Source organism: Ursus arctos, unplaced genomic scaffold (genome assembly GCF_023065955.2).
Source record: "Ursus arctos isolate Adak ecotype North America unplaced genomic scaffold, UrsArc2.0 scaffold_26, whole genome shotgun sequence".
Classification (NCBI taxonomy): Eukaryota; Metazoa; Chordata; class Mammalia; order Carnivora; family Ursidae; genus Ursus; species Ursus arctos.
In genome coordinates, this window is record NW_026622941.1 from 702,352 (window position 1) to 723,401 (window position 21,050).

At 41.3% G+C, this 21,050-nt stretch overlaps 1 protein-coding gene and 1 non-coding gene across 2 annotated transcripts in view; both read left to right on the top strand.

Annotated features, from left to right (window-relative positions):
• Window positions 1-21,050, top strand: part of ATP6V1E1 (ATPase H+ transporting V1 subunit E1) — a 34,568-nt gene that overhangs the window by 7,884 nt on the left and 5,634 nt on the right. The window contains exons 3-6 of the mRNA XM_026502773.4: window positions 2,929-3,038; window positions 3,500-3,566; window positions 18,655-18,744; window positions 19,740-19,808. Of these exons, the coding sequence (XP_026358558.1) occupies window positions 2,929-3,038; window positions 3,500-3,566; window positions 18,655-18,744; window positions 19,740-19,808 (336 nt within the window). The remainder of the gene's footprint in view (window positions 1-2,928; window positions 3,039-3,499; window positions 3,567-18,654; window positions 18,745-19,739; window positions 19,809-21,050) is intronic.
• On the top strand, window positions 774-976 carry LOC113258129 (small nucleolar RNA SNORA74). Its single transcript, XR_003317142.1, has one exon. It is a non-coding gene; the product is annotated as a small nucleolar RNA SNORA74 (small nucleolar RNA).

The window sequence follows — 21,050 nt, forward strand, 5'->3', positions numbered from 1 at the left end:
GTATAACAGCTGATAGAGTATCGTTTAATTTTGTTTGATGGTCATAGGAGCAATTCAGTTTCTTGTATGACTGGTGCCCTTATTTTCCTCTGGGACAAATTTAGAAATTCTGTTCCAGCTGATAAATGTGTTCCTATTTGAAATAGTCTTATCTCGGGACACCTGGGTGGCTCAGTCAGTTAAGCGTCTGCCTTTGGCTCAGGTCATGATTTCAGGGTCCTGGGATCGAGCCCCACATCGGGCTCCCTGTCACTGGGGAGCCTGCTTCTCCCTCTACCTGCCACTCCCCCTGCTTGTGCTCTCACTTGTTCTCTCTCTCACTCTCTGGCCAATAAATAAATAAAATCTTAAAAAATCTCATATAACACAATCATCTGTGTTTATTTCCCATGATAGGTATTAAAAAAAGGTAGGCATTTCTTTTCATTATTTGTAAGGATTTTATTTATTTGAGAGAGAGAGAGAGAGCATGAGCAGGGGGAGGTACAGAGGGAGAGGGAGAAGCAGACTTCCCGCTGAGCAGGGAGCCCACTGCAGGGCTCAGTCCCAGGACCCCAAGATTATGACCTGAGCCGAAGTCAGACGCTTAACTGACTAAGCCACCCGAGTGTCCCAGGCATTTCTTCTAGAATATGAAAGCTCAAATACTTGTGCCAGCTGTTACACATTCAAGTGGACCACTCTAGCTAACTTTCCAAAATCATTTCATACTGCGAAAAATCATAGACATGTGGTACACTGGTATGATCACCTTTTAAAAAAATAACCACTCTTTCAGCAGTAGTCAGCTGTCCAGATAGCCCCAGGCCTGTGATGGTGATACACTGCTGGAAGAGGGCTGTCCTGTCGTGTTCCTCCAGTGGCCTCCGTCACTGTTCTGGTGGCGTCTGCGCTGGTGGAAGGCAGAACTGTGTTTCCTTGACAGTGTGCTAAGTGCTCACTTTGGCCGCTTAGTTCTAGTCCGGGAGCAGACACAGTATGCTTTCTCTGTGTGTTCTAGTTAGACGGCTTTTTCCTTCTCTTTGAGTATTTCCCTTTAATTCTCCTGTATATTCTATAGTATTCCACACTTTGATTTCTGTTTGATATCCTAAGTATATTCTCCCCCCAAAAAAACTTAATCGTAAGCTAGTTTGTCTGTTAAAATGCTATTTTTAAATGTAGAGCAGTTACTGTAAACTTCTTTATAAAATATATTCTAGGTTTTCATTCAAAGTCTTTCTGTATTTGATTTACATTTAGTAATAAGAATTTTCCTTACTGAGTGCCCAAAAATGTTGGAGGTTTAACCTTCATTTATATTTATATAAAGTAGAAACCTCCTTTCTGAATTCTGTGGAGGTATTAAGGATTTTGAACATGGTGACTGGTCAGGGGGCACTTTGGGCTAATACTCTAGGTTTTCTGGCTTCGTTCTGTCGCACATTTGGTGTTGTCATCGGGAAAACACGAGGTGCAGAAGATGACCTTACCACAGTAACAGCTGGGACTGTGACAGGCATGTTGTATACATGTACAGGCAGTCTTCAAGGGGTAGCACGAGGTGCTCTAGCAGGACTAATGCTTATTAGCTTTTGCACACTATATAACTGGGAGCACGTGAAAGCCTCCTTGCTCCAACAGTCACTCTGAAGATTTTGACAACTTATCAATGGAGGACACTTTAGTAGTCATCTAGGTCAATTTATGTCAGGCTAGAGTTATTCTCTCTTCCTATAATTAGTTTGAAATTGAAGATTCCAGTTTGCTGTGATGAAGGTTCATGGTTGGGGGCGCCTGGCTGGCTCAGTCGGTAGAACATGGGACTCTTAATCTCAGGGTCACGAGTTCCAGCCTCATGCTGGGCATAGAGGTACTTTAAAAAAAAAAAGATTCATGGATGGTTGAGCAGGACTGGTACTCCTTCCAGCCATTGAGTTAAAGCCAGACCCTCTGGTAGCTGAGTATGAGTAATGTGGTTCCCCCTACCCCTGAACGAGAAAACTACTTACTCCCAGAATTCAGGTCATGATTGTTGTCGTACTGTATCACCACATTTATTTATTTAATGATCTGAAACTGTGATGTTGCTTTGTATTCCAAGTAAAGTAGAAAAAATTTTAAAAAATTAAAAAGTAACTGCTCGATAATAATAAACAACTTAGATTTATATAACTTATAATTTTAAAAGGACTGTTAGATTTATCTTATTTATTTGACCTATGAGAAAAGAATACCATTTTATTTATTTATTTTTTTAAGGGAGGTGGGGAGGGAGAGGCAGATGGAGAGAAAGAATCCCAAGCCGACTCTACGCCGAGCCTGGAGCCCAACGTGAGACTTGATCTCACAACCCTGAGATCATGTATCTGAGCTGAAATCAAGAGTCAGACACTTAACCAACTGAGCTACCCAGGCACCCGAAGAATACTATTTTAATTTTTTTATAAGGGAGGACTAAGACTGAGATTACTTGACCAAATTTTTTTAGGCAGTAACCCAGGTCTTCTAATTCTGTAGTCAAATGGATTAAATTTAGAATACATAATGATTTTTTTTCACATACAGAATCTTCTATCTGAATATATCCTTTGTAACTTTGTGACTAGGTACTATTATCTTTTTTTTTTTTTTAATTTTTATTTTAAGTAGGCTCCACACCCAGTGTGGGGCTTAAACTCATGACCCTGAGATCAAGAGTGGTATGCTCTACCAACTAAGCCAGGCTGCCCTGGCTACTATGATCCTTGGCCAAATTTTTGGTTTTCTGGTTCATTGTTTATGATGAAAATCACTGGTTATCCCTTTTGAATAAATTAGAAATAAATTTGGAAGACAAGTCATAATAAACTTACTGTTTTTGATATGGAATAGGGTGCTGCTGGTTACCAGCTGCTTAAAATAAAACTCAAAATCTGAATGAATTAATAATCATTGTTTCCTTGATAGGCGGAGGAAGAGTTCAACATTGAGAAAGGTCGTCTTGTGCAAACCCAAAGACTGAAGATTATGGAATACTATGAGAAGAAAGAAAAGCAGATTGAGCAGCAGAAGAAAATGTAAGTAGATCCTGGTCATAGTATTAGCTTGTAAAGGAAGCTTTACAAAGTCAGTGGGGCAGGAGAACAGAGCAGGTGCTTTGGAATCAGGCAGGTATGGGCTCGGGTCTTATTGGACCACTTAATATACTTGTTTGATCTTGGGCAAGTTGTGTAATTTCTTTTTCTTCGTTTGTGAAAATGGAAGCATCACAGGATTATTGAAAGAAAGTTGGAATAACTGATATGAAAGTGCTTGCCATTGATAAGCACTCAGTAAATACTTCTTTATCTTCATAAATTGGTAGAAACCACTAAATGTATTTCAGTGGGGTTCTCTGGGGTATATACAATATACATTATATTGTATACAATATATACAAAGAGAAGTATTTGTACATACAAAGGAAGCTGTATATTTCTTTCTCTGCAGTTTTTTTTTCTTATGCTGTACTGATACTATTTTTCCATACCTTTTGCAGTCAGATGTCTAATTTGATGAATCAAGCAAGGCTCAAAGTCCTCAGAGCGAGAGATGACCTTATTACAGTGAGTAATTTGCTCCTATTATAAGATTAAAAAATGTTTATTCACTTACCTATTATAGAGAATTCACTAGTTAGCATTAACTAATTAAGGGGTTGAATGATTTTTAGAGAGAGAACATTTGGTCAGCAAATCATTATACTAGGTATTTGAAATAAATACAAAGTGAAGGGCGCCTGGGTGGCTCAGTCGGTTGAGTGTCCAACTCTTGATTTTGACTCAGGTCATGATTTCAGGGTCATGAGATTCAGCCCCAAGTCGGGCTCTGCCCTCACCGGGGTGTCTGCTTGGAATTCTCTGTCTCTCCCTCTGCCCCACCACCATGCACTTGCGCATGTGCGAGTGCTCTCTCTCCTCTCTCTCTCTAATAAATAATCTTTTTAAAAAGGTGAAAGCAAAAAACCAAAAAAAAAGTGGATGAGTTATTGCTGTGTCTTCAAGGACCCTCTGATCTAACAAGCATATAGACTTTCCTAGGTCATACAGCATATGGTGGGTGGACAATACAGTATATGAGGGTGGTAGGGACTAATAAAACTAGAAAGGTAGGATGGAGTTAATATAGGGGCCATGAGTGCAATGCTAAAGAGCTTCACCTATTTTCAGTAAAAACGATTGAAGTTTTTATGTTATGAGAATTATAAATAGGGTTCATGTGAGAGTAGGTTAAATTTAAGAGGGAAGAGGTTAGACACAAGAAAACCATTTGGGAAGTATTATCTTCTAAGGAAGAAAGCAGAAACCTACAGAAGCATACCACTTAGTTGAGAAAGTTTAAAGGTATTCAGATCAGGGGTGCCTGGCTGGCTCAGTTGGTAGAGCATGCAACTCTTGATCTCAGGGTTGTGAGTTTGAGCCCCACATTGGGTGTGGAGTTTACTTAAAAAAAATTGTGTTCACATAAAGGTATTTGAATTATATTTTAGGAACCAATCAGGATGCCTGCTGTTTTCACTGTTCTTCATTGTTATAGTGGAGGCCCTAGATTCCTTTAAGGTGAAGAAATAAGAATTATATACAAATTGGGAAGGAATAAAGAATTATTTTTTGCAGATATGATTCCCCACACAAAAAATACAACATCTAAAAAACAAGAACTAGTAATTAGTTTAAAATGGTGACTAGTGGGGCATCTGGGTGGCTCAGTCGATTAAGCATCTGCCTTTGGTTCAGGTCATGATCCTAGGGTCCTGGGATGGAGCCCCACATCAGGCTCCTTGCTCGGCGGGAAGCTTGCTTCTCCCTCTCCCTCTCCCTCTGCCTCTCCCCCTGCTTGCGCGCTCTCTCTCCCTCTCTGTCAAATAAATAAATAAAGTCTTTATTTATTTATTTATTTTTAAAAAGATTTTATTTATTTATTTAACACAGATAGAGACAGCCAGCGAGAGAGGGAACACAAGCAGGGGGAGTGGGAGAGGAAGAAGCAGGCTCATAGCGGAGGAGCCTGATGTGGGGCTCGATCCCAGAACGCCGGGACCATGCCCTGAGCCGAAGGCAGACGCTCAACCGCCGTGCCACCCAGGCGCCCCATAAATAAAGTCTTTAAAGAAAAACCACAAAAAAACAAAAAACAAAAACCCAAAATGGTGACTGGCTACAAAGACAATATACAGAAATCAGTAGTTTTTCTGGATACCAACAATAACTGGTTAGCATATAAAATAAAAAATAATTCTTTTATAATGGTTGCAAAATTAAATTATTATGAATAAATGTTAATAAATAAGACCTATATGAAAAAGCTATAAAACTAAAGGTACAAAACTTCAATAAATGGAAAGGATACCATTTTCTTAGAAGATTAAAGAAACACAAACTAATATCATAAGCTGTCAATTCTTTTTAGGTGAATCTGGTGTGGCAGCAGCAAGAATGGACTTGGTGTGTCAGTGTTGAAACATTTTGCAGGGAGACTTTCCAGACACTGACTAATGATTGACTTCTCCTCTTCCAAGTCCAGTGCTAAATACTGAATTTCAGATCTGGCTAACCAGGAGAATGGTGGTTCTGTTAATGAAATGGGAAATTAGGAGGACAAACTCTTTTGGACATACTTTAAGGGGCCAAGAAACCTAATTGGAAATGTCTGTCAGGATGGTAAGTAAGGGGCTGAAATTCAGGTCAACAGAGATAACTTATTAACATAAGTCATAATACTTCAAATTTGAATGCTTTTAAATTCTAGGAATGTGTGGGGCGCCTGCCTTTGGCTCGCGTCATGATCTCAGGATCCTGGAATCGAGCCCCACACTGGGGTCCCTGCTCAGTGGGGAGTCTGCTCCTCCCCCTCCCTGTTTAAGCGTTCACACTCTCAAATAAATAAAACTTTTTTTTGTAAGATTTTATTTATTTATTTGTCAGAGAGAGAGCACAAGCAGGGAAAGTGGCAGGCAGAGGGAAAAGCAGACTCCCTGCTTAGTGGGGAGCCTGATGCAGGACTTGATCCCAGGACCCCAAGATCATGACCTGAGCTGAAGGCAGACATTCAACTGACTGAGCCACCCAGGCATCCCATAATATAAAAATCTTAAAAAAAAAAAAAAAGTTAAATAAATTCTAGGAATTTGGGAAAATAGGAAGTCTGTTGCTCAGTTATCTTCCCACATGGAAATGAATAGTTCATCCTTTATAAAATACAAAAGGAGGACTAGAGAGCTTTATATGGAAATGTTGACTGTAAAATACCTCAGGACAGCTGTTACCTAGTGTCTTCACTAAAATGTTGGGTTTTGGGAATCAGTGGTTGATTTCCCTCTGCAGGATTCATATTTCTTTAGCAACCTGATTGATTGACCTAGTTTATAAGTTGGACTTAGAATAATAACCACCTTAGAAGGGGTGGTTTCTTGTAGAAGAACTTGGGCTTAAGAGTGTTTCAGCTTTGGAGCGCCTGGGTGGCTCAGTCAGTTAAGCATCTGACTCTTAATTTTGGGTCAGGGTCATGAAATCGAGCCCCATGTGGTGCTCCGTACTGGGCATGGAGCCTGCTTGGGATTCTCTCTCCCCCTCTTCCTTTGCCCTTTCCCCCTCCCTCTCTCAAGGGAAAAAAAGGTCTTTCAGCTTTTGCCTTGTTGGTTTGAGTAAATTATTTCTGACCCTCAATTTCCTCGTTGGTATGTATTAATTATGATACTTGGTTCAGAGGGCTGGGTTTTTTGGGTTTTTTTTTTTTTTTTTTTTGTAGTTTTACAATTATTTAAAAATCAGATTTATTTTTGGCCTCCATGCTGGGTGTGGAGCCTACTTAAAAAAAATCAAATTTACTTTTACACAAGTATTATATGCACATTAAAAAATTTAAAGAATCAAATCCATAAAGGTTTATGCCAACAAATGTCAGTTTCTTGGCCCAATTGAAACACAGGATTCTTAAGCTCTTATGAGGATTGAATGCGAGAATACATTTAATTCCTCTAGCTTAACACTTGGCATATGGTGTTTATTTAAGAAGTGTTACTTCCCTGGGGCGTCTGCCTTCGGCTCAGGGCATGATCCTGGCGTTATGGGATCGAGCCCCACATCAGGGTCCTCCGCTAGGAGCCTGTTTCTTCCTCTCCCACTCCCCCTGCTTGTGTTCCCTCTCTTGCTGGCTGTCTCTCTGTCAAATAAATAAATAAAATGTTAAAAAAAAAAAAAAAAAAGTGTTACTTCCCTTTCCTCATCTCTTCCAGGTGGTAACCCTTCTTTTAATAGGTCTTGATAGTTGAAATATTCTCCCGGCTTCTTAGTGCTTTTGCTCAGGAGGCGCCTGGACCATAAATTGCTACATCTTTGATAAATGCCCAGAGTCAAAAATGACAACTGTGACAACTACTGGGTAGATGCTATATTTGTACAATTCAAGAGTTTAGAGACCTATAAGTTAAATATCTCAGCATTCCTCAAGGTGAATGCCAAGGGTTATAGCACATATTGTTAAATGTTATAATTTGACCAGTTAATAGGTTTTGTATTTGCTTTATTTTTATGCTGCCTTTTTTGAAGATTGATATTAAAAGTGGACAAGAACCTGAGAAAGGTCATCTCTAATATACTATAGAAATGCTTTTGATAATATATTCTCTAATGGTGTACTTGTCTTCGATGGCAATCAGGTTTTATAACCCAAAGTAAATAGCTCACTGTTTTAGTAGATCTGACTTTACTTCAAATTAAGATTATTTTTTCTTGTCCTTATTGTTTGACCTGATTTTTTCTTTTTTTAAAGATTTTATTTATTTGTCAGAGAGAGCACAGGCAGAAGGGAGGGGCAGAGAGAGAGGGAAAGGGAGAAGCAGACTCCACACTGAGCAGGGAGTGCAGCGTGGGGCTCGATCCCAGGACCCGGAGATCATGACCTGAGCCGAAGGCAGACACTCAACTGACTGAGCCACCCAGGCACCACTGCTTTTTTCTTTTTAAAAATTTTTTTAAAGATTTTATTTTTAGGGGTGCTGGGTGACTTGGTTAGTTCAGCATCTACCTTTGGCTCAGTCATGACCCCAGGGTCCTGGGATCAAGTCCTGCATTGGGCTCTCTGCTCAGCAGGGAGCCTGCTTCTCCTTCTCCCTCTGCTGCTCCCCTGCTTGTGTTCTCTCGCTTTCTCTCTGTCAAATAAATAAAATCTTAAAAAAAAATTTTTTTTTTATTTTTAAGTAATCTCTACTCCCAGCCTGGGGCTGGAACTTACAACCCCGAGATCAAGAGTTGTATGCTCTACCAACTGAGCCAACAGGGGCCCTTGATCTGATTTTTTCACCTACTTAGTTATATTTTATTATTTTTCTAACTTTTTTTAAACGTAAGATTTATGCCCAATATGGGGCTTGAACTCAAGACACCAAGATTAAGAGTCTACTTACTGAGCCAGCCAGGTGCTCTATTTTTTTAACTTTAAAAAATTCAAAATTTTTATTGGGGGCACCTGGGTGCTAGTCAGTTAATCCTCTGCCTCTGGCTCAGTTCATGATCCCAGGATCCTGGGATCCAGCCTTGTGTGGGGCTCCCTGCTCAGCAGGGAGTCCTCTTCTCCCTCTCCTTCTGCACCTCCCCCAGCTTGTACACCCACATGTGCGCTCTCTCTCAAATAAATAAAATCTTTTAAAAAAAAAACCCCAATTTTTATTGAATATATTCTTATAAGCTGCTTTATATCCTTTTTTTTTTTTTTGAAGATTTTATTTATTTATTCAACAGAGATAGAGACAGCCAGTGAGAGAGGGAACACAAGCAGGGGGAGTGGGAGAGGAAGAAGCAGGCTCATAGCAGAGGAGCCTGATGTGGGGCTCGATCCCATAACGCCGGGATCACGCCCTGAGCCAAAGGCAGACGCTTAACCGCTGTGCCACCCAAGTGCCCCCTGCTTTATATCCTTTTTAAAACCCTTTTATTGGGACCCCTGGGTGGCTCAGTCGGTTTAGCGTCTGCTTTCAGCTCAGTCATGATCCCAGGGTCCTGGGATCAAGTCCCACATCAGACTCCCTGCTCTGAGGGAGCCTGCTTCTCCCTCTGCCTGCAGCTCTCCCTGCTTGTGTGTGCTCACTCTCTCTCTCTCTGAAAAATAAATAAAAATCTCAAAAAATATTATAAAAAATAAAATAAAGTCCTTTTATTTACTTTTTAAGGCTTTTATTTTTTAAAGATTTTATTTGTGCAAGGGAGAGAGCGGGAGGGAGTGAGCACGAGAGCATGAACAGTGGGGGGAGGGGCAGAGGGAGAAGCAGACTCCCCACTGAGCAGGGAGCCCAATGTGGGGCTCGATTCCAGGACCCTGGGATCATGACCTGAGCTGAAGGCAGACGCTTAACTGACTGAGCTGCCCAGGCACCCTAAGTCCTGTTAAATATGAAGAATTAGAAGTTTGGCTTTTAGAAGGAAATTTTAGGTGTCATAGATAGGAAACTTAATATCTGAAATTTAGATCAGTCATTTACTTATCGAATATCTGAATGCTTACCAAGTGGCAAGCACGATTCTAATTACTAGAGATAAAATAAAATGGAGTCCTTGCCTTTGTGGAACTTAGTATCCTAGTAGGCTAAATATGAGTTGTGGCTTAAAAAAAAATAAATACTTGGGTGTGTTTTTCTTTTTTCTACTTCTCTGTATTTTCCACTTTTCAGTACCAGTGCTTCTCAACTTTTTTTACGCTCTGGAATATTCACATGATTATTTTATACTTAAATAACCTCTCTCCTCAAACACAGTGATTTTCGGATTTTGAGGGAGAGGGTATAGAGAGAAAGCACAGTTGTGTGGAATGAACACGTTTTGTAATTGGAAAAGATCCAACTTCAGATAGTTTTTCAAAATCTAGTTAGGTACCAGGGGGTGCTTGGGTGGCTCAGTTGAGTGTCTGACTCTTCCTTTCAGTTCAGGTCGTGAGATTGAGGCCCATGTTGGGCTCTGCACTGGGTGTGGAGCCTGCTTGCGATTCTCTCTCTCCCTCTCTCCCTCCCCCTCCCACAAAAAAAACCAAAAACCAAAATATAGTTATCCACCATTTTCTTTAAGAGATGGGTTAGGGGAAGAGGATTACATTGTACAACTTTGAAATACAAAGCAGTTTCAGGTCATATCACACATATCTTCCTCAAATTTTGTAGACCCCTAAGTAGCCAGAAACTGCTTATTTCTGAAATTGTCACAAACAAAATCCTGTTTCAGTATTAGCATTATCTTTTAGTTTTCACTATTCTGTTTTCATTTTATAATTTAGCTGAGTTGCCTTCAGAAGCTCTTTGAACTTCAGAGTATGCTTGCACTTGGCTTATGTCCTGCTGGGCCCTGTAGCAGTCTGCATCTGACTGGATCAAGACAGGAGGGTGTAGCTGTACTACAGCTTTTTGAGCGTGAACCTTCAAAAGAATATGGAACTTATCCTTTGGCTGACTCTAATTTTAATGACCATAAAAATTACCTGGAAGATCTTGTTAAAATGGGGATTCCCAGCCCTATTTCCAAAGAATTTTATGTTCTACTCAGGAATCAGCTTAAATAAGCCACCCAGAGTAACCTTGATAGAGTGGTCTGAGAACCACACTAAGAAATACTGCTTTAGGCTTAGATTTGTGTTAGAGAAGAGGAACCAGTGACAGTGGGAACAGACAAGGAAGTTTTGGCTTACCTCTCAGGTCCAGTTGGGAAAGCCTAAACCACGGTAGCAGCAGAAGAGATGAAGAGAAAGCAAGAGCCTCATTGCATAGAATCTATAAAGGCAGTCGTGGGACTTGGTGGCCTTCAGGTTGTGATGAGTGAGTGGAAAGGGGTGGTTAAGAAAACTTAGGGCTCCTGGGGTAGGCAGCTGGATGGAGGGATGGAGATGAGGAGTAAGAGGAGCAGGTGAGGGATGGTGGTAACCCTTGGGGTTGGAATAGCTTTAGGAATCCAAGTGAACGGATAATGAGTTGGGCTTATGAGAGAGGTTGGGACTTTTTTTTTAAGATTTTTATTTTTAAGTAATCTCTGCATCTAGTGTGGCATTCAGACCCACAACCCCGAGATCAAGAGTCACACACTCCACCAGCTGAGCTAGCCCGGCACCCCAAAAGGTTGGAACTTCTATATCGACCGTACACAAGTCCCAGGTAGAGCTGTGGGTATGGATGAGACCACCAAGGTTGTGGATGTCAAACTACAGGGCCAACTAAACAAACCGAGAAGCGTGTGTGTGTGCGTGTGCGTGTGTGTGCGTGTGCGTGTGTATAAACTTTTTATATTAAGTATGCTGTACCCCAAACATGGGGCTTGAACTCATAACCCCACGATCAAGAGTTGCATGCTCTGCCAATGAGGCCAGCCAGGTGCCCCAAGAATGCAGCATATTTAATAGGCAAGAAGTAAGAGATTGCTAAGGAAACATGAAGAAAAAGCAGTCATGTTGGAGGAGAATAAGAAGCTAAGGGAACAAGGGAGCAGAAAACTTGAGCAAAATGATAATATAATGTAGCATCTAATGCTTCCAAGAATCAGTGTAAGGAGAGCAAAGAGATTTGGCAATCAAGGTGTCATTTTTGACTTTGCCAGACTGCTTTCATTGGTTTAATGAAGACAGAAAGCCAGGTTGTAACGGCCTAAAGGATGAGAAGTGAGTGTGCTGTGAGGAACTGGAGGCAGTGTGCGTGGCCTCTTAAACAGTGGGGCTGTGTGAGCCGTCAGTGTTCTGATCTCTTCTTGGAATACGTGTGAAGTCCCAAGTATTGTAGCATGCAGCTTGGTTCAGTGTACAGCTGAGCTTTTATTTTTTTAATTTATAATGAGAATTGTGTAAAAATAAACATTTAATTTCAGTTGTCTTAAAGATGCTTATTTCCTTAGGCCTTTGCCAAGTCTAACTTCTTGCCATCAAGTACTTTACAGTTGAGCAAACACAGTAAGAGGTCTGGAGGGGTGGGGAAACAGACTCAGAACTGACAGAGCAAACAGGGTTACATATACCTCAGGGCACACATACATGCTTTAAATGGGTTTTGCTATTTTAAAACATTTTATTTCTAGTTTTAGAGTAGGAAATAAGTTAAGCAAGGGAAGTTGTCAAGCATTTGGATAGAAGGGGATATTGACAAATGATAGAAGAAAGGGGAAAAATAGAAAACCGGGGTAAACGTGAAATCATCAGGCTATTTTGCTACCAAATTTGGTCTGAGTTGTGTAGTCCTTTAGTCACTTTTGTCTGCTATTTACCTTTTTCCTTGCCTGCCCTGGTGTTTTCTAGGTTTAAGAGCACAAGCTTTGGAATCCCTATGAGATTTGAATTTCTCTTTCCTGGTATCAGCTGTTTGGTGGGCTGATTTTTTTAGCCCCTTCGAACCTTCTGTTTTCCTATAAAACGGAAAAAACATATACCTGAAGCTTATCTAAAATTAGATAATCTGGGTAAAGTGACTAGTATAATGCCTAACACAAAACAGATCTTTATTAACACTTCCCTAAACTTCACAACTTACTTAAAAATTGCTAGAAGAAATAATACACTAACATTTAAATTCCAATTCCTTGACCCTGAAGGTAGAGTTCTAGTTTTGTGGTTAAAGAGAGATGAAATAGGGGCGTCTGGGTGGCTCAGTCATTAAGCGTCTGGCTTTGGTTCAGGGCGTGATCCCAGAGCGTTCTGGGATCGAGCCCCACATCAGGCTCCTCCAGTGGGAGCCTGCTTCTTCCTCTCCCGCTCCCCCTGCTTGTGTTCCCTCTCTCGCTGTCTATCTGTCTGTCAAATAAATAAATAAAATCTTTAAAAAAAATGAAATAGGAATGTCTTCAAAGGGAGGCCAGCTGACTCATCAAATTAGGCAGTACCGGGGAGATAGGAATTTGATGTTGACATCATAATCAGGTTTTAGTTTGCTACTTTCCAGGACCAGAATCCCAATATTTTAAGAATCCTTAGAGGCAGTTAGGTTGAAGTGGGCAGATAGACCCTTCCAAAACACTGCTACTGATACGTGAGCTGACATGTGAATTGCAGTAACATACACATCTCTCTGTGGAAAAGCTGCATGGGGAGCCAGATGAGAACCAGAGAGTTTGAATTTAGAATCAAAGATACTAGTCACTAAGATATTAGTGGTTTGTAACATTGTTGATCGTAATTTATCTTTTTCACCTGTGATGACCTAACTGTTAAGTGAATGGGAGTACTTAAGACAAGGGACAGTATAGTTTATATCAGTTAGGTTTCAGCCTGCTCAGCCGGAGTTTTTTTTTTTTTTTTTTTAATTATTTATTTGACAGCACAAGTAAGCAGAGCAGAAGGCAGAGGGAGTGGGAGAAGCAGGCTCCCCACTGAGCAGGGAGCCTGATGTGGGGCTTGATCCCAGGACCCTGGGATCATGACATGAGCGGAAGGCAGACGCTTAACCAGCTGAGCCGCCCAGGTTCCCCTGAAGTTTCGTTTATTTCGATTTCTCTACGTCCTTGATTGGAGTTGTTAGTAGGTAGTGTTAAAATTCCTCATTTATCCATTTCCAGATATTTATAGTAGATTACTTTTATAGATGGCTTGTACTGCTCTTTACAAGTTGACTTTATTTAATTTTATTCTCTTAGAGCAAACCAACCCCCATACTCTACTCCTCTTTGCTTGACCATTGTTGATTGGTCTCTCCCATCATGAAGAGAAAAATGCTGGAGGGATTCCTTGGTGAGAGGAGGAGCTGGGATTTCTTTCAGCCAAATGTCTCCTCCAGTATGTGCTTTCAATCTTTGTGCCCATAAGCTTCCCAGATTATAAAGGCTTAATCGACTTCTTAACCAGGCTGTGAGGATTTAATTAAAAACACTTCTAGGGGCTCGGTGGTTCTGATGGATACCTAAAATTAGAGGTTGATTTTTGATCGTTTCTCTTTTTTTTCCCCTAAGATTTACTTGTTTCTTTTTAGAGAGAGTGTGTGTGCATGCCAGTGGAGGGAGAGGGAGAGGGAGAATTTGTGGCAGACTTCCTGCAGAGCAGGGAGCCCGAGGGCTCTATCCCACAACCCTGATAACTCCACCCCAGCGGAAATCAAGAGCAGATGCTGAACCAACCAAGCAACCCTGGTTGGCTCTTAATAGTTTCACTATTCACACAGAAATTTTATTTTATTTTTATTTTTTTAAGATTTTGTTTATTTGAGGGGCACCTGGGTGGCTCAGTCGTTAAGCGTCTGCCTTTGGCTCAGGGCGTGATCCCAGGTCCCTGGGATAGAGCCCCTCATCGGGCTCCATGCTCTGCCGGGAGCCTGCTTCTTCCTCTCCCACTTCCCCTGCTTGTGTTCCCTCTCTTGCTGGCTGTCTCTCTCTCTCTCTGTCAAATAAATAAATCTTAAAAAAAAAAAAAGATTTTGTTTATTTGAGAGAGAGAAAGCCTGAGTGAGGAGAGGGGCAGAGGGAGAAGCAGACTCCGCTCTGAGCAGGAAGTCAGACATGGGGCTCAATCCTCGGACTCTGGGATCATGACCTGAGCCAAAGGCAGACGCTTAACCAACTGAGCCACTCAGACACCCCTAGAAATTTTATTTCTAAAAGTGTTCTGTCGGGGCGCCAGGGTGGCTCAGTCCTTTAAGCAGGAGACTCTTGGTCTCAGCTCAGGTCATAATCTCACAGTCCGAAGACCTAGCCCCACCTTGGGCTCCATGCTGAGCGTGGAGCCTGTTTGAGATTCTCTCTCTTTTCCCTTTGCTCTCTGCCCCCTTGCTCACATGCATGTGCGTGCACTCTCTGTCTAAATAAATAAATAAATTCTCTTAGGGCATCATGTTCTACCCAGTTTCTTTTTAACCCCCCAAAATAAATTTTCCCACTCCCCTCCCTTTTTTTTTAAGATTTTTTTTTAAAGTAATCTCTATACCCAGTGTGGGGCTCAAACTCACAGTCCTGAAATCAAGAGTTGAATGCTCTACCAACTGAGTCAGCCACATGCCTCCACATTTTTTTAATATATACCCTTCTTCGGGTGCCTTGGTGGCCCATTCAGTTGGGTGCCCGACTGTGGGTTTTGGCGACGGCCCTGATTGTCAGGGTCCTGAGATTGAGCCCCACGTGGTGCCCCAGAATTGGGCTCCGAAATCAGCATGGAGTCTTCTTAAGACTCTCTCTCCCTCTGCTACTCCCCCACATGCACACACACTCCCTCTCTCCCAAATAAGCTTTTTTTTTTTTTAAAGAGTTGATTTTATTTGAGAGAGAGCACAAGCGGGGGGTGGGGTGGTGGAAGAAGGAGAAGCAGGCTCCCTGCCAAGCAGGGAGCCCGATGTGGGGCTCAATCTTAGGACCCTGGGATCATGACCTGAGCAGTCGCCCAACCAACTGAGCCACCCAGGTGCCCCTCTCCCAAATAAATGTTAAAAATATGTGTATGTGTGTGTGTGTACACCTTTGAATTTAAAGAATGGTTTTCACATTGCTGTTATCATTTCTTCCAGTGTCTGGCTAATTCAGAATTATAACCCTGTCTTCAGACCCTAGATCTTTGTGAGATGAATTACTATTTAAATATTTCTTGCTGAGGGGTGCCTGGGTGGCTCAGTCAGTTAAGCGTCTGCTTTCAGCTCAGGTCATGATTCCTGGGTCCTGGGATCAAGCCCCACACCGGCCTCCCTGCTCAGCAGGAAGTCTGCTTCTCCCTCTGCCTGCTGCTCCCCCTGCTTGTGTTCCCTCTCGCTCTGACAAATAAATAAATCAAATCTTTGAAAAAAAATATTTCTTGCTCTGATGGTTTAGTCTGCTTTGTGCAGAATATATTTGAGAATTCCTGTTGCTATAGGGGAGATTTTGAGGCTCTACTTTACCTTGAGCGCAGGGACTAGAAACATCTTAAAGCTATTCAAACTCAATTTAGTGGCAACGGTAATGGCCTTACAGTTTCTTTAGTAGATTGCTTTATTAGCGGTTATCGTAGGAATGCCTCTGTCAGCTGAGTGCTTTATAGCAAAAGCTGGCTAAGGATCAAGAAATAGAAATAAAGCCAACCTGAGATGATCCCACCATGGAAAGAATGTGGGGAAAAAAGTGACTATCATCTAATGATTACATATTTAGAAGAAGAAAAATGATGTCCTTTAGGACATTTTGTTAACTTTTTTCTTTTTTAAGATTTTATTTTTAAGTAATCTCAACACCCAACGTGGGGCTTAAACTCAGAACCCCTAGATCAAAAGCGGAAAGCTCTACTGACTGAGCTAGACGGGTGCCCCTGTTGTTAACCTTAAATTTATTTGGTTTTCATCATCAAAACGAAATGGGAACCCCCTGAGTGCAGAGCCTGATGTGGGGCGGGGCTCAATCTTCTGAGCAGAAACCAAGAGCCCAGCACTGGTGCTTAACTGACTGAGCCCACCCAGGCATCCCATAAGGATTTTTTTTTTTTTTTTTTTGACAGATGTTGAATTCAGTGAAGATAATCTTAGGGTATATAACAACATGTAAAGTAGAATGTTTTTTTAAACCTTTTTTTTTTTCTTTTTAAAAAACAGAAATTTTAACTATTTGCGTTACAGTCTCTAATGACATGGGTTCTCAGAACACCTTCCTGAAATTCTTGGGGGTGGCCAGCTACAGATTAGAAATCTTCTACAGTAGTGCATGCTCAGATTATTTAAAATTTTTCTTAATTTATTTGTACCTTAGAAACAGTTTTCATGTGAAAGTATGTGTTTGGACTTTAATGCGTTGTCTAATGTCAGAATTGACAGAAGTTGTTTCCTTGCGAAGTCTGTCTGTAGAGGTGGAGGGCCACCATTCTTACATACCTGCTGTTGAGGTTTTGGACTCTATTTTACTTTTTATTAAAACATTTTATTTTTTTAAATTGGCCCTAAAGTGAGTACTTCTGATTTTTAAAAAAAATCTTGGTATATTTGTGCTTAGTAGATGTCAAATGAAATAAATGTTTGCTTGACATTATGCGTGAGTGAGTGTCAGAGTGCCCTCACCTCTGCGTGAATTGTGAAGCAAGAGCTGGCTTCAAGTGTCTCGCACAGCAGTGGGTCTCAGAGGGCTGGGGATCCAAGGTGACTCTCACAACCAAATAAAGGGCTTTTCAGCGTAGAGGGTTACTTCCCCCTCTCTACCTGTTCTTCCCAAGCTCTGATTGGCCTCTAGGTGAGCATGTGTCTCTCCTTCCCCCTCAAAGTACCAAGAAACCTGGCTTTCCAGAGATGGTACTAAATAGAATAGACTGTGTAGAACAATTTGATTCAGAGGTGTTATGTCGCCTTTTAAAAGACCTGACTTCTCTTTTCACTGGTAAGCCAATAAATGCTTATTACTTAATGAGTAATTTCAACTGTGTTCTCTCAACCATAAGTGATTTATTTCCTGATAATCCCTTTTAATTTTTATTTTAGTAATTTTATTATAGAAGTTAATATTTATTATAGACAAATTAGAAAATACAAATTAGCATAAAGAAAATTGAAATCAGGGGTGCCTGGGTGGCTCAGTCAGTTGAGTGTCTGTCTTTGGCTCAGGTCATGATTCCAGGATCCTGGGATTGAGCCCTATGTCAGGCTCCCTGCTCGGCGGGGAGCCTGCTTCTCCCTCTCCCTCTCCCTCTGCTGCTCCCCCTGCTCGTGCTCTTCCCCCCCACCAAGTAAATAAATAAAATCTTCTGGGGGAAAAAAAAGTTTAAATCATTGGAGGATGGGGGAGTGGGGTAAATAGGTGATGGGGATTTAGGAGTGCACTTGTGATGAGCACCGGGTGATGTATGGACGCATTGAATCACCATATTATGTGCCCAAAACTAATATTATACTGTATGTTAACTAACTGGAATTTGAATAAAAATTTTAGGGGCACTTGGGTGGCTCAGTTAAGCATTCATGACTCTTGGTTTCAGGTCAGGTCATGATCTCTGGGTCATGGGATTGAGCCCCACGTCAAGCTCCACACTCTGCATACAGGCTGCTTCTCCCTCTCCCACTTCTACTCCCCCTGCTCTTTCTCTCTCTTTAGAATAATAAATAAAATCTTTTTAAAAACCTTAAAAGGAAAATTGAAATCATTGATAATCTAGCCTCCCAGAGGTAAACATTGTTGACTCTTTGCTCTCTATCCAGATCTCGTGTTTTTTTCCTAATAGAAAATGGAATCATCTTGCACAAGTCTTTTTTTTTTTTCTTAAAGATTTTATTTATTTATTTGAACGAGCGCGAGCGAGAGAAATCATGAGGAGAGGCAGAGGGAGAAGCAGACTCTCCACTGAGCAGGGAGCCAGACGTGGGGCTCGATCCCAGGACTCTGAGATCATGACCTGAGCTGAAGGCAGACACTTAACCAACTGGGCCACCCAGATGTCTCTGCACTGCAGTCTTAACAGCTCGCTTTTTAAATCTATGTCATGTAGCTCTTTCCATGTTAGTCAGTTTCGTAGGTTTCTGAACTGATTGGTAATCTGGGCTATTCTGCTTGAGTATGAACTCCCTGGGAGCTGTGATGTTGCTTCCTGCTTCCTTGTATCGGTATATAGTACTTAGCACAGCCTCTGGTTTATCATAGATCTTGGAATGTTTGTTGAATGAATATAGTAATATAATGTGAAGCGATTGGGCATGATTCAGGACCATCCTCACAGTGGGTTCTGAGCTGACTGCCCTGACTGCCTGTAGATAACTTTTTTCTTTTCTACTCTTTGTAGGACCTACTAAATGAAGCAAAACAGAGACTCAGCAAAGTGGTAAAAGATACAACCAGGTACCAAGTGCTGCTGGATGGACTGGTCCTCCAGGTAATTTATAGGTTAGACCTACCACTGATAGCCACAGTTCTTACAAAATTGACAAGATGTGTTAGAGACCAGCTCTGGTTTTTGGTTTTTTGTCCTATTTTGTCATCTTAGCTTTCTTTTTTTTTCTTTTAGATTTTTATTTATTTATTTGACAGAGAGGGAACACAGGCAGGGAGAGTGGGAGAGGAAGAAGCAGGCTCCCAGTGGAGGATCCTGATGTGGGGCTCGATCCCAGGACTCCGGTATCACGCCCTGAGCCGAAGACAGACGCTTAACGACTGCGCCACCCAGGCACCCCTCATCTTAGCTTTCTTTCTTGCTCTTTTCCTTGTCGCATATGGGGGGGACAGAAATAGCTGGTTGGGTTAGACTTTCAGACTTTCCTACCCTTTTATATAGTCTTTTAGTCCTTTAGAACTTAGGGGTCAAATTCTTGCAACTTCCAGCTTTAAACGTCCCTCATTTGGGGGGCACCTGGGTGGCTCAGTTGGTTAAGCGTCCGACTCTTGATTTTGGTTCAGGTCATGATCTCAGGGTTGTGAGATCAAGCCCCACATCAAGTTCTGCACTGGGCGTGGAGCCTGCTTAAGATTCTCTCTCTCCCTCCCTTCTCTGTCTTACCCTCTCCTTCTCTTAAAAAAACAAAAACAAAAACAAGCTTCCCTGATTTGATTTATACTTGCTTTAGATTTTGGGGTTCAGACCAAAGATAGTATACATTTGAAATGTTTGCTGCTCGCTTGTGAATTCCTATTTTACTTAGGTTAATTACAATAACATTTGGGTTCCACTTGAAGATTCCATATAAATTTTGTTTCTACCACCAGAGCCTTGGGTATATTTATCTGGTTTGTGACATCAAAAGCTTCTTTCCATGTTCTCATACTGTGTATTCTTTTTCCAAACTACATGAAAGAATTATAAAAATATTTTATTTTGCTGTTGGATTTTATAAATTGAATTTCCTGTTAATTGCTTCTGTTTGTTTCTTACAGGGTTTGTACCAATTGTTGGAGCCCCGAATGATTGTTCGTTGCAGGAAGCAGGATTTCCCTCTGGTAAAGGTAAAGAGCATAAAAAAGAAATCCATTTTTTTTTAAATACATCAAAATGTTAGAGATGAAATGCGTGCTTTTATAGAGGATAGCTCAACCATGGAAATTAGAGGTATCTTAACCCATTACAGATAGTAACTTAAGTGTATCTAAGCCTCTAATTTCTTTTCGTAAAGAGGTCAAGTTGCCCCTTCTGAGTTACTACCCTCCTCCCTTTCTGGAACACCATAATCTGAAAATTCATCAATAAAAACAGCACATACTGGATTGGAGCAAAGATGGGCAATGCCATCCAAAAGCAACAAACTATCCCAGACTAGCAAGGCTAGTGTATTACTAATGTATTCCTGTGTTGGGGAAAGAAAGTGGGTATGTGGGTTTCAGCAGTGAACACATAGCTGCAGTCCCAGAAGCAAATGCTGAGGTGTTCCTCCAACTCCTGTCTAAGGGAAAGCTGCCTGGTCTGGGGGACGGCCACTGGCGCCGTGGAAAGTCCGTACAGCCTGTAGTATTAGGGGGGTGCTCTAGACTAAAGGACCCGTGAATCAGAATGAACTCCCCTAGCTCTGTTTCTGTGTCACCGAGTCGCTCTTCAGGTTAAAATTCTTCCCTGCGGGGCGCCTGGCTGACTCAGTCAGGAGAGCATGCGACTCTCGATTTCGGGGTTGTGAGTTTGAGCCCCGTGTTGGCTGTAGAGATTACTTAAATAAATAAAACTTTTAAAAATGATAATAATAAAATTCTGTGCAGCTTGCTTTCAGGCAGGGATTGAGGGCTTAGTCCCTTAGCAATTATATTTCTTACTGTAAATTAATATACTTAGAATACATAATGCATTCTCACTCTTACTATCATTTATCTCCCAAGTAACTTGTCTCCCAGGAAAGAAAACATGCCAACTGGAGAACACAGGTGCTCATTCCCCTCACTCTGCACTGGCAATTAATAAATTGTGATTCTCGTTTATAAACCATGCCAGTAACCTGGATCCATGAATGTGCTGACAGCCTCATTTATGAACCTATAAAACAGAGAGCTAGACATGCTGGAGAGTTCCCCAAGGTGATAAGCATTCTATGGAGGCAGGTCTGAGTTGCCAACTAATGTTCCTTCAAGAAAATGTTATTTACATGTCTACTCATGCACAGTATTATTTAGATAGTGCTTTCCACTAATTATATTTTATCACACTAGTTACAGTATAGCATTATTTTATTTTCCTGGTGTGCTCATTTGTTTTTAAAATTGTAA